This window comes from Harpia harpyja, chromosome 10 (assembly GCF_026419915.1).
Source record: "Harpia harpyja isolate bHarHar1 chromosome 10, bHarHar1 primary haplotype, whole genome shotgun sequence".
Lineage (NCBI taxonomy): Eukaryota > Metazoa > Chordata > Aves > Accipitriformes > Accipitridae > Harpia > Harpia harpyja.
In genome coordinates this window covers 43,467,414-43,482,950 of record NC_068949.1, presented here as the reverse complement: position 1 = coordinate 43,482,950, position 15,537 = coordinate 43,467,414, and the positions used below count along the sequence as shown (strand labels likewise).

Genomic DNA, 15,537 nt, shown 5'->3' with positions numbered 1-15,537 from the left:
GACAAGATAGTGATTTATTGAACAAATATATTGCATTCCAGATAGGTATCTTCAAAAAATCGTCAATTAGTTCAATGCATTTTGAGAGGACATGTAAGGTAAGGTAATGCTGGCTGTAAAGAAGAAACCGCCAGGGTTCTTCCCCCAGAAAAGTCTCTTTAACCAAGCAAGTAAAGCTGTACTGGAAACCGAAGTCAGGGCTGGACCACAAATGGCTCCAAGTAGAATTTGTAAAAGGGACTGCAAGAAGGAGCATCCTCCAAGCTTCGCAGCTCAGCTGCGTGGTAGATCTGCTCTCCTGTGGGTTCATCGATCCCTCTTGCTGCTCTCCAGGAAAAACATGTGGCCTGCCTTAAACAGGAGGGCCTTTCTCTCTCTGGTGGACTTCTGGGTCTCCACCACAGAGTGATAAATTATAGCCGTAAACACCCCCCCACACACTGTCTCCTAGACTGAATCTGAAGGATTATCTTTCAAGCTTTCGTCCAGTTATAGCTCGCTACAACTACTAGAGACATTTCCTATAGAAGTCAGTGCCAAAATCCCCTTTGAGTTCAGTAGGAACCTAGCATTTTTCCCCGTTGGTTCCTTAGTCCCTAGTTTCTTGACTTAAGAGAAATGCAGCTTTGGTTCATCAGGCTTGTACCCTTCAGGAGCATTATTTCCTGCACACATCCATAGAGAAATACTATATACATTTAAGCCTGCTTTACTGTACACCTTTAAGCCTGCTTGTAGTCTTACCCTAGAGCCACGGCAAGACATTTTGGTATGGAGACAAGACATTTGGTATTCAGTATCTATGGAGCACACAGCAAGATACCCACAGCCTGGGGCCGGGATGTCCCCTGGTGTGGGACTGGCACCTAGTGCCACCAGGAGAAGAGAGCCCCAAAACTTTTCCCAATTCTTCTCTGGCAGAGTGGAAGAGCCAGAGTCTTCCTCGTTGAGAGTGAAAGAGTATTTTACATGGAAATCAGACATTTCTCCTGCAGAATGCCTGGGAACTGAAGGGAGATGGCTTAATCTAACTGCCATAATATATGCCTCCTCCACGCCCATACAATTTTATATGCATCTGTAAATGCAGGTAAATATATATGCATATTTGACATGCTTCTCACCATCTGGCTGGGAATATCAAACAGAGGAGCCGATCCTCCTTAGAAATCACGGCACTTAGGTCCTTGCGAGGAAATGAACCGCATGAGCAACTGGGATGAATGGCACGGGCTTGGTGTGGCACGGTTCAGCCTAGTTTCTGCCCCTTGGCACCCCCATGGGCACGCTGACCGGGGCAGGACACGTCTCAACTGACCTGGTTTCCTCTCGTTTCTGCTGGCCATCCTCAGAGACAGGGTACCACGCTGGTCTGCTGCATCTTCACCTCCCCTGGCTCATGAGGAACTCCACCTTCTCACAGACTTAGAGCCGGTGCCCTGTTCACAAATTCTTTTGGGTTTGTAGAAGGGTTATTTCCAAATGTTTTTGTTTTCTCTAAATGTAATTTTCAAAATCTGCAGGAAAAACATGTGGCAATTTGAGGTGGAAATTCTCTTGTATAAATAAGCTTGGGAGTATACCTAATGAGCAAAATGCATAATGCAAATCACTGTCTGGGAATGTTTCATATGATATGAAACCTTTGCTTCAGAAAACCAAAAATGATCTCTGTTGCAAACCTAATTTCTTTTTCTGGGCCTCAGAAAAGAAGGTATCTGGTAATGTATCCAGCAAACAATTCTGACATTCATTTCAGCTCTACAATCCAGTCATTGTAATAGAAAATAGACTGTACAGGAAAATGTTACTTCAGAAAAACATAAGCCTCGCAGGCTTAGTCCTATACAAGCAGGCATCAACTTAATGAAGTTTAGAGTTAGGAAAAAAATTGGCGTAATTTCACTTTGGACTTGCAGGCGTTTCAAAGTAAAGAGTACATCTGCCATCGGATAGTGCTTGACACCGAAAACTCCCCAGCCTAAATTGGAGATCACCCACACTTGTCAAATACTGGAATTTTCCTTCTTGTTGGATGCTGTTTGAGTTCGGGTTCTCTGGCTGTCAGCCCGTGCCCCGTGTCTTCAGGAGGGACACATTTTCCTGCTGGTACAACTCCACAAGGATTAACACGTCTGGTAATAGGCGTTGCCGTTCGTTCCCCATCTCCCTCGTTGGGTCATCTCTTTTCACGCTGCTGATTTGTACGTGCCCGCAGAAAAGTATTTAATAACGAGTGTTGGTTGGGGTGACATGTTGAGATGGTTTTGGGGCGTTAAGGCACAGAGCCTGCGTAGGCTTGCCAACACGTTGATTTGGCATTCTCCTTCTGAAACAAAAAGTCTCTCATTAGGGTTGACATTTTGCATTATTCAAAATGGAGCCCACACGGGGAATGCACAGTGTTTTAGGTGTGCAAGACATGGTGTTTGTTTGCTTGCTGGCATCATTAATTTCATCTGACAGAAATACCTCATTAAGGGTTGAAAGTCATTGCAACGTAATGCACTGAGGGTTACAGTATTCTGGGGATTTATTTTAAACCCAAATACTTTCCTGTGTATGTGTATGCAAGTCATTAGTTACTTCTTCGAGTTTACTCAGCTGGTCAGATAGATGGGGAGACTGTCTGGGTAAGACTTTTTAGGAGTTTTGTTGTTGAGTAGCTGGGATTGGTCATGTTAGTGTAATGTTTTCTGTGAGAGAGCTGATTTACAAGGAAAACAACACAGAAAAGCAGGGATAAAGTTTCTGGCAGCTCTCTCCAGAGGAAACCATTCCCCGATACAGGCATCGCAGTAAGAGCTCCACGGCTAAAAATACCCCAGCTTGCCTCGTCTGTAGAGAAGTTTGCCCCTTTGACTTCAGGGACAAAAATGCCTGTGTGCTTTGATGGGTGGGTAATTATCTTTCCAGGAGCATTGACTGGCCACTTGTTCACTGATGGAGTAGATCAGTCCACAGGGTTGTCCCACAGGGTCATATTTCATCAAGCACTATGACTTAAGCCTGTGTAGTTTATTACTCAGTATGCTTCTCGCTGAGCTGGGTTACGGCCGGCTGGATGCCTGTGAGATGCCCTCACTGTGCTCCCCCGCTGTCACGGCCACAGGTCAGCACCAGGCACTGGGGGCTCGAGAAGTCCCAACCCCAGCTGAGACCATTCCCAGTTTGCGGTCTTCTGAATAAGAGGTGATCAGAAAGCAGTGGCACGAACTAAAATGCAAGGACACCTGGGCATAAAAATGGATTAGGATAAAAGAAGATACTGAAAATCTTTCATATATGCCGTAGGTAGAGAAGCTTGATGTGTGGATGGAAATATTTATTAAGCTTTGATTTAAATGTGCGTCTACTGATATCACAATCACAGAAATCCTTGCCCAAAATCCTTGTTCAGAGGGAGGAGCCTGTGTTGCTCGTTGAGTGGTGCTAGTCTGCCTATTGATAAAGGCAGCGTGTTGGGCTCTGGAAGCGAAACTTGTCTCCCAGCTGAACTACTTGGAGGAGTTTTGAGAGGTTATGAGTTTCTCTCTTGAATCTCTGTTTAGCTGTGGCAAAACTGTTGAAAAGAAGCATGTCATGTGAAAACACTTTTCTATGTTGAAAATAAGAAGCATCCTCGTTTTTAAGTCAGGCATCTTATTTTTCTAGTTCTCCTTGGCTCTGTACCAAAGCTGTAGGAGGCAGAATTACTTAATATCCATTTTAGATGACCCACAGAATAAGATAATGAGGTGTATCATCTCCTTACCAGCTGCAGAGTGATTTAAAAAAAAAAAGAGAGGAAATTGCACAAATGTGCTCATGGTACACAAAATTACATAAAATTAGTAAATAGGAAAAGTGCAATGAAATGCTTGAGGTTTGTGTTGCATAGATAGGAATATGTAAGAGAGACCCTAACTGCAGATTTTTTTTTTTTAATTGGTCACAGTGATGCATTTTTAGACTTCATGTGTTAAATACTTTTATCTTCTACAGTATCTTACAATGACTAATCTTTAGTTAATATACGATTATAGAAAGATACTTATGCAAGCGCCTATTACATGTGAGCTGCTCCGTGGTTCTAGAGTTACTGCAGGTCTGCAATTGGCTTGAGAAATTGCCAGTAGAAAATGGCAAAGACCCTTTTGAAACCATTTTGGCTTCACCTTCTCACTCGGGCCATCTGTTAATACACCCTTTAATATGCTCTTGCAGCTCTTGAAGCTGTGCTTGAAGAATGGGGAGACTTCCATTTTTATTTCTTGTTTCTGTGGGTTTTTTAGAACTTTTTGTTCCCTAAAGTAAGTGAGCACCTTGTATCCCCTTCTGGGGTAATGTGGGGAAAGTCAATAAAGATCGGGACCAAAGGGTAGTCTTGGGAATGGTGTCCAGTCTGAACTTGGACTAATCTTCTGATTACCTGATAATGGTGTCTGAAAGAAAGGTCCCTCAGCAAACATTGTAATGAATTGTAAAATATAGCTATGGCCATGGAGTTAAACAAAAACATATTCAGGACAGAAGTCTGGTTTTGTAACTGGGCTGTCCTGTGAAATTGTGTCACTGCAGGAGGAGGCAGGGAAATAGGCTGGAGACGGACACGTGCCGTGATTTGGGGAAGAAATGATGAGGAAAGGCCAATGCTCTTCTCCACGGATAGATAACGGGCTGGATGCACGGAGCCGCCTGAGGACTGCCCAGCCAGGGCTGCTGCACCCGTTGCCCTCCATGACAATAACGCAGTGTATTTTGAAGAATGCCCCAATGACAGACAGCGGTGTGGTCTTCAACAGCATTGCAGTGATGTCAGGGAAAGGGCATTACCAGTGTATTCTAGACTGCTGATTTATAGACAAATAAACCAGTGCTCAAATATTATATCCACATTAGTTCTTTGTGACTAATGTTGTTACAATGAATACCAGAGGAATTAGTAATGAATACCCACTTACTGTAAAGTGTCGCCAAATCTATACTTAACTTGTAATGCTACTGGGAGCACATATATAATTTTTGTGTTTGTTATTATGTAAAAAGATAACTTTGAGGGCTCATTGGTCTAAATTTAATTATGTAATGGCATAAGTTAAACTGCATGAAAGATATATAATTATGGGCTGACTGTTCTATCTAATACTGTTAGCTGATGTTACAAAACCAACATTTTACTTCTGTTTTGGTTTTGAGAGGTTTCACTTGCTGTGTTTGTGACCCAAAGCAAATGAAATTTTGCAACAGAATCTAACAATCAGAAAATGCCTATAATAAAAGAAGCTCTGTTTCACTCTTCCTTTCATAAATAATATGAGATTAAGACCTAATTGATTTCATTCTCCCATGATGTATACCACAGTACTTTTTAATGATATCTCTCAAGTTTCCCATTAAGAATATTTATTTTTCTTTAAAAACAAAAATATGCTGTCCTCCTAATTTACTGTCCCAGCATTTATGATGATGGATGTTGCATTGTTCTGTGGTTTGCAGAGGGCTAGACAGGAATGTTAAAAATATATGACTTCATAATTTTTAGTCTGAGTTGAATACTGTCCTCTTGTGAGACATGTAAAAGCTTGTGGGTTTTTTTCTTTCTTTTGTTTTCAGGGAGACAGTGAAATTTGTAGCAACAGATCAAAGTGCTTATTCTCAATGTCTGGTCTGAAGTTAAAAAACCCATATTTAATGGGTTATTTGTCATATTTAAAGGGATTTTAGCACAGGACACCTTCTTGCCATGCTCTCAGAAATGTCTTGTCCAATATAAGGATCCTGCTGGAGAATCATCACTTCTCAGAATGAGTATTGAAATTAGTAGCAAAGCTTAAAATGACGTTTCTTCCGCCATGGAAAAATAAGGATCTATTCAGGTGGTCTGAAAAATAAGGAGCTATCCAGGTCCTCAGGGAGAGGATACAGGATGTCCAGACCATCGGCCCAAATTACTCCGGTTTGGACATTTTCAGGATTTTTCCGTAGCAGGCTGTTGGGCAGGAAAACCTTGGTGCTTCTTCCTACGTGGCAGAATTTCCTTCTCACTGCAGTAAATAAGGATTGATCAACAACAGAGCACCAAATGGGAAGAGAGTGCAACCTTTTTTTTAATTTTATTTTGCAGAATATTAATCCCTGTCTGGTAGCATTAACCAAGCTGGCTTGCCACAGGTCCTCGCTGGGCACCGCAAGGGAGAGCGGGGCTCATCGGTTACCGCAATAGGCTTGAGTAAGAAAATGGCAACACCAAGATGAAAAGTGGAGTTTTAGGGCTGCACAGACGTGCTGAAGAAGATAGTTTATTTATTTATTTATTATTTACAAAGATAAGTATTTGCCCATGTGTTACTAAACCAGAAGAAAGTTTAGCTAGCGTGGTTTTATTTTTTCCTTTTCCTGGAGAAAGGCTGGAAGAAGAAGATGTCAACGGCTGCTTCGGTGTGGGGTGAAGCCAGGAGCTGAGCCCTACATCCCCCCCGAGGTCTTAAGGCTGTTGGGTCAGGGTGCTGGGGGCCGCAGGGGGGTTCCCACCGGCAGGGAGGGTGCCCCAAGGTGGGGAGGGTGCCCCAAAGGAGGCTCGGCTGCTGGTGGTGGCTGTGCTCTGTGTTTGCATGACCGAGGGTTTATGCTACAGGAAAAGAATGTAACCAGGGACCGTGTGAGGTTTGGGTTTTTATGTTTTAACTGCTGAAGAATTTAGGGGGTTGCTGTTGTTGTTGTTAAGGTCCTGTATCCTTGGAGCGGTGGGTTTCTTTGTTTGCTCTTGCTTGAGCTCCTCCTGGCTTTTTCACCCTTGGCCCTGTTACAGCAGCCTGCAACAGTCTCTGTGTCGTTTCCCTATAAAGTAGTATATAGAGCTTAATCAGCATTAAAGCAGAGCTTACTCCCCTGCTTTGTTAGAGGAAAGGAGCTGTTTTCCAAAATGATGTTGCAGTGGAGGGGCAGGACAAACTGGGCAGAGCAGGCAGGGGGAGAGGAATGTGATGAGCGCGTACCCCTCGCCGTCAGCCCTGCTATCCTTCCTCCAGGTAGAAAAGATGCTGGCAAGCAGTGATCTCCGAACACGGTTTAATGGAAGGGGCTTGTTCCCTCAGATTACGGTTCATCCCTGAGACAGAGCGAAAATACTGCATCTCATTTATTAAATGTATAAATAACTTCAGGATGGCTGGGTCAGTTTTACGTCTCTCTGAATATAATAGCACTTTATCATTCAAACAAGGTAGGGGTTGGGTTAGTTTCTTCTCTATCAAAAAAAAGGTATCCAGAAACATTTCAATTTGGGAGTTCTGCGATCCATGATAAAATTAATTCAGTATTATATCCTGTCAATCAGCTGTAGCAATTCAAGGTTCTCTACCAGTACAAAGGACCATGTTACTTCAAATAGCTCACAGACAGGTCTCGGAAAGAAACAGTCTCCACTCACCAAAAACCCAACTTTATAAGCGTGTCCCTTGCATGTGTGCAACAAGGGAGAGAAACTATGTAAATCCTCGGTTCCCAAAGTCAGGAGAAGTCTATTGCCCTAATTAAACCAAGCTCTGTTGAAACTCACGGGGCACCAGCTGGTCACTGGGAGTCCATCGACTCGGACGACCGGGCAGACCACGGCTTCGTGGCCGGCGGAGGGGAGACACGAGGTCTGGCTGCAGCAAGGCGCTGGCTGGTTTGCCTTCTGCTTACGGCTCCAGCTGCACTGGCCAACTCAAACTTTGGGACAGAAATGTCGGATGAATTTGATATTATGGTACCTTTAGGACAGGAAGAGAAAAAGGTCATAACCAAAGCAGGGAACTGCAAGGGGAGTGGAGGGGAAGGTGGGGCTGTATTTATTGGTGACAGAGAGGTAAGACTGCTGACCTTGCATTGCATTTTATGGGCTTAACGCCTTAGTTCGGACTCGCTGTGCTGCTCAGGACAGCACGCTGGCCGGCTCAGCAAGGCGTGCTGGAGCGTACGCTCGCTAAAGATACGGAGGATGGGAACTTGCCCTCGTAGATTAGGAAATCTATAGAATGCAACTTCTCTCAAGTATGTGCAGTAAACAATATTTACAGCCAGTATTTTATTTCAGTGTGCAGAGCTGATGGATGCTATTCTCGGGAGCATGCTATTTTATGTCTGAGTGTTGTGACAGAGGTCTATAGCAAAGCTCTGTGGCTAAAGGTCACGCTGTATTATGCTATATCTATGCCTGTTAATTATAGAGGACTGTAATCTGCCACTGCAGTCACAGTTCAGCAGGATCTTGATTTTGCAGAGAGTTAATGAAGTGAGGGAGGACTGGAGACACAAAGTCTCAGCAGCTGACTAGGGGACACACAGATTTCAAAGGGAAAAGCTTTTTTGTTTTGTTTTGTTTACTCTAAGAAGCAAAAACTTCAGCCTGGAGGCCCCAAAACTGTAGATCCCTGTAGCTAAGCCCAGACAAGTCTTCATGCGTTTTGGCACATATGGGAATAAAAGGACTTGGATTTCTGGATAATACTCGATGCTGTGATTACAGTGAGGTTCCCTGGATATCCAAAAGGAGATCACGGCTGATCTGGGAAGATGTGAGAGCAGTGTTACAGAGGTGCTTTCTCCCCACCAGAACCTCTTATCTTGAAATTGTTCAGCTATCTGAGGTGGTTTATCCTCTCTTCATTTAACTCAGGCTGTAACACAGGGATGCAATTCCTGCTCTAGCAAAGACAGGTAGCAGACATAGCTTTTCCTTTTCCTCTTTTCCTTTTCCTTTTCTTATACTCCATACCCTATAGCATACCATGATTCATCTCACAAGTGCCATATAGTTTGTTACAGTGCCTTCCATCTAATGTCACAAAAGCATACAGTATCATAGTCTGGAGGTTTTAAGGTTAATATATGTTCTCTCTACTCTTTTTTTTTTTTTTTTTTTCCATATTGTCTCCATCAGTCACTAATTCCTTCTCAAAACTCCTTCTTTAACCAAGGGAAAACTAATGGAAGTTGATGTTTCCCTCAGCACATCCTCCTCCTTTCTGGTGTCTGTACTAACCCATATGTCATGCTTGTTTCAGGGTAAGTTATTCCACACTGCTCTCTTCCATATCATTCTCTTCTGAATTGCCCTTTTCAGTGCCATGTGAACTAAAGCTCCTGCATGAATTAGTAATTTGATTAACTAGAGTCCAAGCCAACTGCCTGTATTGTCATACAGTCAAATATTAACTGTTAAAAATCACGAGTGCTCTTTACGTCAAATTATTTTCATATGTAAATGCAAACTGAATGTTAAGCTACTTCAACTTGACCTATTAAAGTGACATAGTGACACAAGTCAGAGGCGGGTATAAGAGTTGGAGACAAAAGGATGCGTAGCTGTAGCCCCGCTTTGTGAATGACAAGAGGTAACGATTAATGCAGGACACATTCCTGAGCACCCTGTAAGCATTATCAATTCTCAGTGTCCTGCTGAAAGAGGCATGTTAAATGTTTCCAAACCACTTCGCGGGGAAGTGGGGGTGATGCAGTTGAAAGACATGCCTGAAGAGGGGTCCTGATAGGATCTCAGAGATCCTTGTCACTTCATTCCTTCAGCTTTCCTCCAGCCACAGGTGACCCAGAGCCGCGGGGTGAGATATTTCATCCGCGCATTTCAAAGTACAGAGATGCTACAGCAGTGGGATCTGTGCTCTTCAGTTTGTAGCTAGTGGTTGGCTTGCTTTTCCTGCAGAGGCTTAAAGCCAAGTGCAAACCAAGCTACCAGCGTGTGCCACCCTCTCTCTATAGTAATAGGGAAGAAACAGCAAAGTGTTAGGTTTCCCTTTCCCAAGGAGATAAAAATTAAGAGCAAAAAGACCATTTAGCTGTTCATGTGCCGTTTCTATTGCAGGGTAGCCCTAAACTAGCGTAGAGTGGAGTGCATGCTTTGGAAAGAAAAGCTACTCGTAGTTGAAGTAAAGAAAAACTAAATACATAGAGTAAGGAGGATAAGGAGGATGAAAATGGGGGGGGGGGGCGGGGGAAGCATAAAGAAGCAGTAGCAACAGATACAAAGGTGAAGAAAACCCCAGAAGCAGTGAGACACCTCCACACAACACCCCCTACCCCCCCCCATTCCTCTTCCCCCTGACAGAGCTAAAGAACAAAGCTGGGAAGGATGGATGGAGAGCCATCGCCCGCGGGAACGTGGGAATAACCTGGAGAATCGGGATTGTGCCCCCCTTTGAAGCAGCCACACAACCTGGATGCAATTTTCATTTCCTGCAGGGAAACTCAGCCTTGTTCTTCTGAAGTGGATAAAGCAAGCCTCGTAAAACTAATTGTGGGAGGTGGTTTGACATGAGAAATTAAAAGTCAAGGTTTGGCCTCTCTTATGCATATAGTAGTGAAACAGGGGCACTTCAGATTATTTTCCCTTTTCCTTGAGGTTTTTTTCCAAAAGAGTTTTGAAACTGCTGTGAAATTGTACGGTTGTTGTAGCCAGAGGTAACTAATTCAGTAACATTCCTACGTGGATATTGTTAATAAAATATTTGGGGCTCTTTTGTGATAAACTATCAATTTATCAACTTCAAGCCCATAAAATTAGTGTGGTTAAATGCAAGTGTTCCTTTCTGGTTAAGTTGGGGGGGAGGAGGAGGAACTCTGATAATATCTAGCTCATTCATGCTAGTGAATGACCAAGATATAATTGGCTCCACATTCTCTGTTAGCAAATATTGTTACTCAAAATAATAATACTACCATTTATGTGAAAAGCCGTATAGGATTACCAAAACTCTATTTAGAAGTCTTTAGTTCCCTTTGACTGAATTTTTTAATGGGGAAAATACTTTCAAAGAACAAAGATGTCTACATGGCTTTTATGGTGGCCTTCCACAAACGAGTCTTCTGTTTTAATTTTAACGTTTTTAACCAATGTGCTGTGTGGAGCACGTATGTCCTTAATGAGATGATAGTCGATAGAGTTCATTAGTTTATATTTTAAGGGATGAAATGTTGCTGACTGTAGCTGTTAAAATGTACTTGATAATGGTTGAGCAGGGAGAAATTAGCATTTGGGTATTTAAAGCTATACACAGGATAATCCCCAACTGCTCGCAAGGATATGAGATTTCCTGGGAAGGGGCATGATGAAGAAAACGCATGCTGCAAGGTGAGACTTGAGGGGTAAAATGTAGAGAGAGTTCGAAATTCAGAGCAACCGGCGCTGAGTCCGTGGGTCTAGTTTTGGGTGGAGGGGTAAAGGGAGAAAATGTACTTTTTAACCCTGAAGCAGCCGATAAGAGGCCTTTCTGCATATGCTTCCCGATCCCAGCTCTTTTCCAGGTTTATTTGTGCTGAGACGACCTGACACTACCACTGTGACCCTGGGGATGCGAGTGTCCCGCCGGGCTGTTCAGAGATGCTGTCAACGGCACGAAGCGGGCATGGTGCAGGGCTCCCACTTGGGAACCGCAGCATTTTGCACCCCTTGAGTTTCTGCCGGCTCATTTATCCTCCGAGCTGGGGAAAGGCGTAGTCGGGATCACCGTGACCGGCTACCAGCCTCTGCTCCAGAACAGACCCAAATCCATAGTTCCAAAATCAATTTTTTAAGTGGGATTGCATGGCTATTGTGCCTCCTGGCGTGCAGACGCATAATAGGCCAGTTTTGCCAACAGTTTCATGCACAAAGAACATGGGGCCAGTTTGCAGAATTAAGTATCGATATCCAAATGGTGAGATTTGGGAAGAATCTTAATAAATTAAAAATAAAACCGCACAATAGAAGTCCGTGAGGATTTAGAGGATCAGGTTCTTTCTTTCTACTGCTCTACAGCATTCTGTGCAACATGTGGGCATTATATGTATTTCGGTGGTAGGTTAAGGAATAGATGATCTGTATTTGGTTATTCTCCCAGACAGTCAGTAATAATAATTTGAATGAGGAAGATTTTAAAAAATGCATCTGGCAACTCTGTGGGTGTGTTGTGTTTTTTTTTTTTTTCTTAAAAAAAACCCCCCAACAATATAAAATAAGTCGGAGGCACCAGAAACAACTCCGAAATAATTATGAAACCAATAAATAATCCCCGAGCTCTAACGTACGCAGATGACTTTCCAGAGGCAGCAGCCAGGGCTGCGTGTGCAGCAAAAAATGGGGGAAACCTTGGCAGAGGAGGGGGGGGAGAGCCTCCCAAGCCCCCCCCGGCCCTGCGCGGTGCTCGGCGCTGCCTGCGCGGCGGCGGGCGGTAGGACCCCGCGGAGGGGCGGCCGCGGAGCTCATTTGTTCCATGGTAAAGGAGCGCGGTGAGCGCAAGCCAGCACGGACAGGCTGCTCGTTTATTGCAACGGTCAACAGAATTTTCCTTGCCAAAAAGAGGAAAAAAAAAAAACAAACCAAAAACCAAAAAAAAAAAACCCCACCACCAACCCAAACCTCTTTAAAAAAAAAAAACAACCAAAAAACCGAAAAACAAAACTCTGTTTTTTTTTTTTTTTTTTCCCCCCCTAAGAAAGCAAAGCCCAACTCATCAGCAGCTCATGCAGGAGGAGCAGGAGGGGTTTTGGAGTTAACTGCATGCAGGAAATCTCTCACATCCTGAGTCCCAGCTCGCTCCTCTCTGTAACTGTATATTATGGTGCTGCTCTCCAGCCCCAGCTGATGAAAGTTTGTCTCCCTCAGTCTGGGCTAAGATGTCAAAGCGTCTCCATGCAGAGCAGCAGCGCTTCCCTCCTCCGCACCCCCCAGCCCAGATTTCCATGCTGCTGCTGAGCCTCAGCTGGCTCTTTTTAGCATCCCCCAGAGCTCAAGGTAAGTTAGCGAGATCTAGAAAGAGAATTTTTATTTTTTTTCTAAATTTTATTTTATTTTTTCCTGCAATACTTCCTCACCCCACGCTCCGTTTTAAGGGCACCAGCAGCAGAGAAATGCTTTTTACCAAAGTCAGCGCACCCAGCAGCGGCCCCCCCGCTTCCCCCCGCCGCTGAATTTGCGCCCCCCGCCGCGTTTCTTCCGCCCCCCCCCCCCTCCGCTTCGCTCCGCGGGGCGGCAGCGGAGCCTCCGCGGTTGGGGGGGGATCGGGGGGGGGCTCGGCGTCCCGGCACCGGGCTGGGACCGCGTAACTCCCGCTCCTCTGCGCGGAGTGAGGATTTCCAAGGCTTTCCCGGAAAAACTCCGGTTTGCAGCCCCCGGCACACTCCCCCCCCAACCCCACTCGTGTCCCTGCCCCGGGGGGGTGCCCTGGGGGGGTCCCCACTGCGGGGGGGGGGAGCGGTTATCCCCTAAGGGTCCCCTGCAAACAGCCCCCCCCCCCCCCCCCGCGGGCTGAGGCTGAATTCAGGGTTTGAGACGATTCTGAGTTTGGACTCTTGTTTTCAGCTGGGAAAAATTGCCCGAAAAAGCCAAATACTGATGGTAAAAGCGTTCTTGCTGGGTAAAAGTTTAGTCGCCGCTACGTTCATTCAAAGGGAAGGCAAGTCAGGGATCGGTGGCTTCAGTTTTAAAGATGTTTTGCAGTACTGGCTCTGTGATATCCGTGTTACAGATGGGGGAACAGCCTAAGAAAAAGTGACTTGTCTCTTTGTACAGCAAGGCTGGGGCTTATTCAGGAATCACTGGAGGGCCCAGGCCCTGTCCTCTTCATTAAGCAGCAGCTGACAGTGCATATTTTATGTGAGAGAGGGAGGGAGATTCTCTTGTGTAAATATATGTAAGGGCGCTGAAGAGTACGCGTGTCCCTATGTGTTACTACAAACTCTTGTCTTGAGTCTTTTTTTTCATTGTAACTTTAAACTTTGTAAATGTTTGCTTGGCTCCAAATTTATGCACAGCAACTTTCACTGGGACTTTGGCTCTGGACTTGCTAAGAGAAAGACAGAGATATACTTTATCATGTTAGCCAGCACGTTGAAATCCTAGGGTAGGCAGAGCAAGTTGTTGCATTTAATTGAGCACCTAGGATTTATGCTAATGAATTAACAGGAGTCGAAGCTTTGCTTTGCCTTTGCGAGGGGGTCTTAATTTCCCTTTGTCAACGTTTGTATTTACCCCAAATCAGCATACTGGGGATCAAAGCTGCAGAAATTCTTAGGTAGATGAAGAGAACTAGGTCCCCAGTTCCCTCGTGGCTGTTCCCTTTGCGTGGGTGGAGGGTGGGTTGGTTTGGGTGGAGGCAGCACGTACCCCTCCTCCGAGGGTGGGAGCCACGGGGGCTGGCCAGGTCCCTCCACATCTTGGAGGTGTGCTAGGAGAGGGTAAACTTGAGGATGCATCCAGGAAAATTTGAGATAAGATGCTTCAGGCATTCACGTACGACAGAAATGAAGAAATGAACATACCTCAAAGTAGTTGTCCCTACAATAAAATAAGAGGGCAGACTGTAGGTGGGTTAGATCTAGCACAGAGGTGAGAGAGCGGAATGGTAAGTGGGGGTGGAAATCCTGTTACCTGTGTTTGGGGGTTCCCTAAGAGCCAAGCTGAAGCTCTAAGGTTACGTTTGCACCGAGGGATTAAGCTCTCTGTAAAGTTTGCGTCAGCTGCTCATCTTTATGGTGCCCATCTTCAGATGTCTAAGCGTGAGCAACAGCGGTGCTTGCCGACCCTCGCAGCTCAGCTGGATTTTGGGTTCGCTTTGCTACATCTTTCCTACTCCTTTCCATAATGTGCGTATAACTTGCTCTTTTGCATCTGCAGCCAGTGTGCTCAGCGAGCATCCTCTCCTTTAATTCCATTTTTTTCCTGTGGAAGTAGAGAACAGCTTTAGCTTTGCCAGAGCATGTGCTGCTTTCTTGGTCACAGAGGTGCTGAAAGTTACAGCCGCGTGCTTCTAGACCCAGCAAAGCTGCCCGGTGACGAAAAGTCCTCTTAGCTGTGCTGGCACGCATCTCGACCGGGCGTTTTGAAGCTTTGCAACTTCTACCTCAGCTGGCTTTACTGCTGCGACTGCTCTGGGCCCGGTGTTAGTGATTTGAGGTGCTGCCAGGACATCCTAATTTTTACATAAACACATGCTTAGTGATTAAGACAGGAGTTTAAGTTATGATATGCCTTGAAAACCGGTTTTGAAACGTGGCAAGAGGCATGCATAATGTGGGACTGCCCTACTAACAACTCTGATATTAAACAGAAATTATCAGGTTATGAGCTAGACAACTTAAAAGCAGCCTTGCCGCTCACTTTTAGTTTCCTTTCCAATTTTTATGGTTTTATAATTGCCTTTTCCCATTTTCAGTGTTGCTAGCTCTTGGTTGCTGGCTAAGGACCTCACGGACGAAAAGGAAAACTAGCTGAAGTAGCAGCCTCAACAGAGCAAAATGAGCTTTCCTATGCTGGTGGAGGATAATATCTAGTAGGATAAACTCTGATCTTACAGATTTAGTCAGATGCCTTAAAGTCTATATCCGTATAAGCTTTTTGCAGAGTCAAGGCCTTCCTGTATCTGCAGGGCAGACAACGAAAGTGATGGTGTATAAAGGTAAACTCCAAATTAGTGTGTGTGTAGAAACTCTTAAATCTCTTTTGGATATTAGGCGTTAGCTGGAAGAACAGCGGAAAAAAAAGAAAATCCTAAAATTGCAGTCGAAAATTCTGTGCCTTCT

General features: G+C 44.7%; 1 protein-coding gene across 1 annotated transcript in view; it reads left to right on the top strand.

The window, feature by feature from the left end:
* Positions 1–12,518: 12,518 nt before the first annotated feature.
* ADAM12 (ADAM metallopeptidase domain 12) overlaps positions 12,519–15,537 on the top strand; it is a 185,307-nt gene continuing 182,288 nt past the window's right edge. Inside the window, exon 1 of the mRNA XM_052799756.1 lies at positions 12,519–12,751. Coding sequence (XP_052655716.1) covers positions 12,634–12,751 — 118 coding nt within the window. The 5' untranslated portion in view covers positions 12,519–12,633. The remainder of the gene's footprint in view (positions 12,752–15,537) is intronic.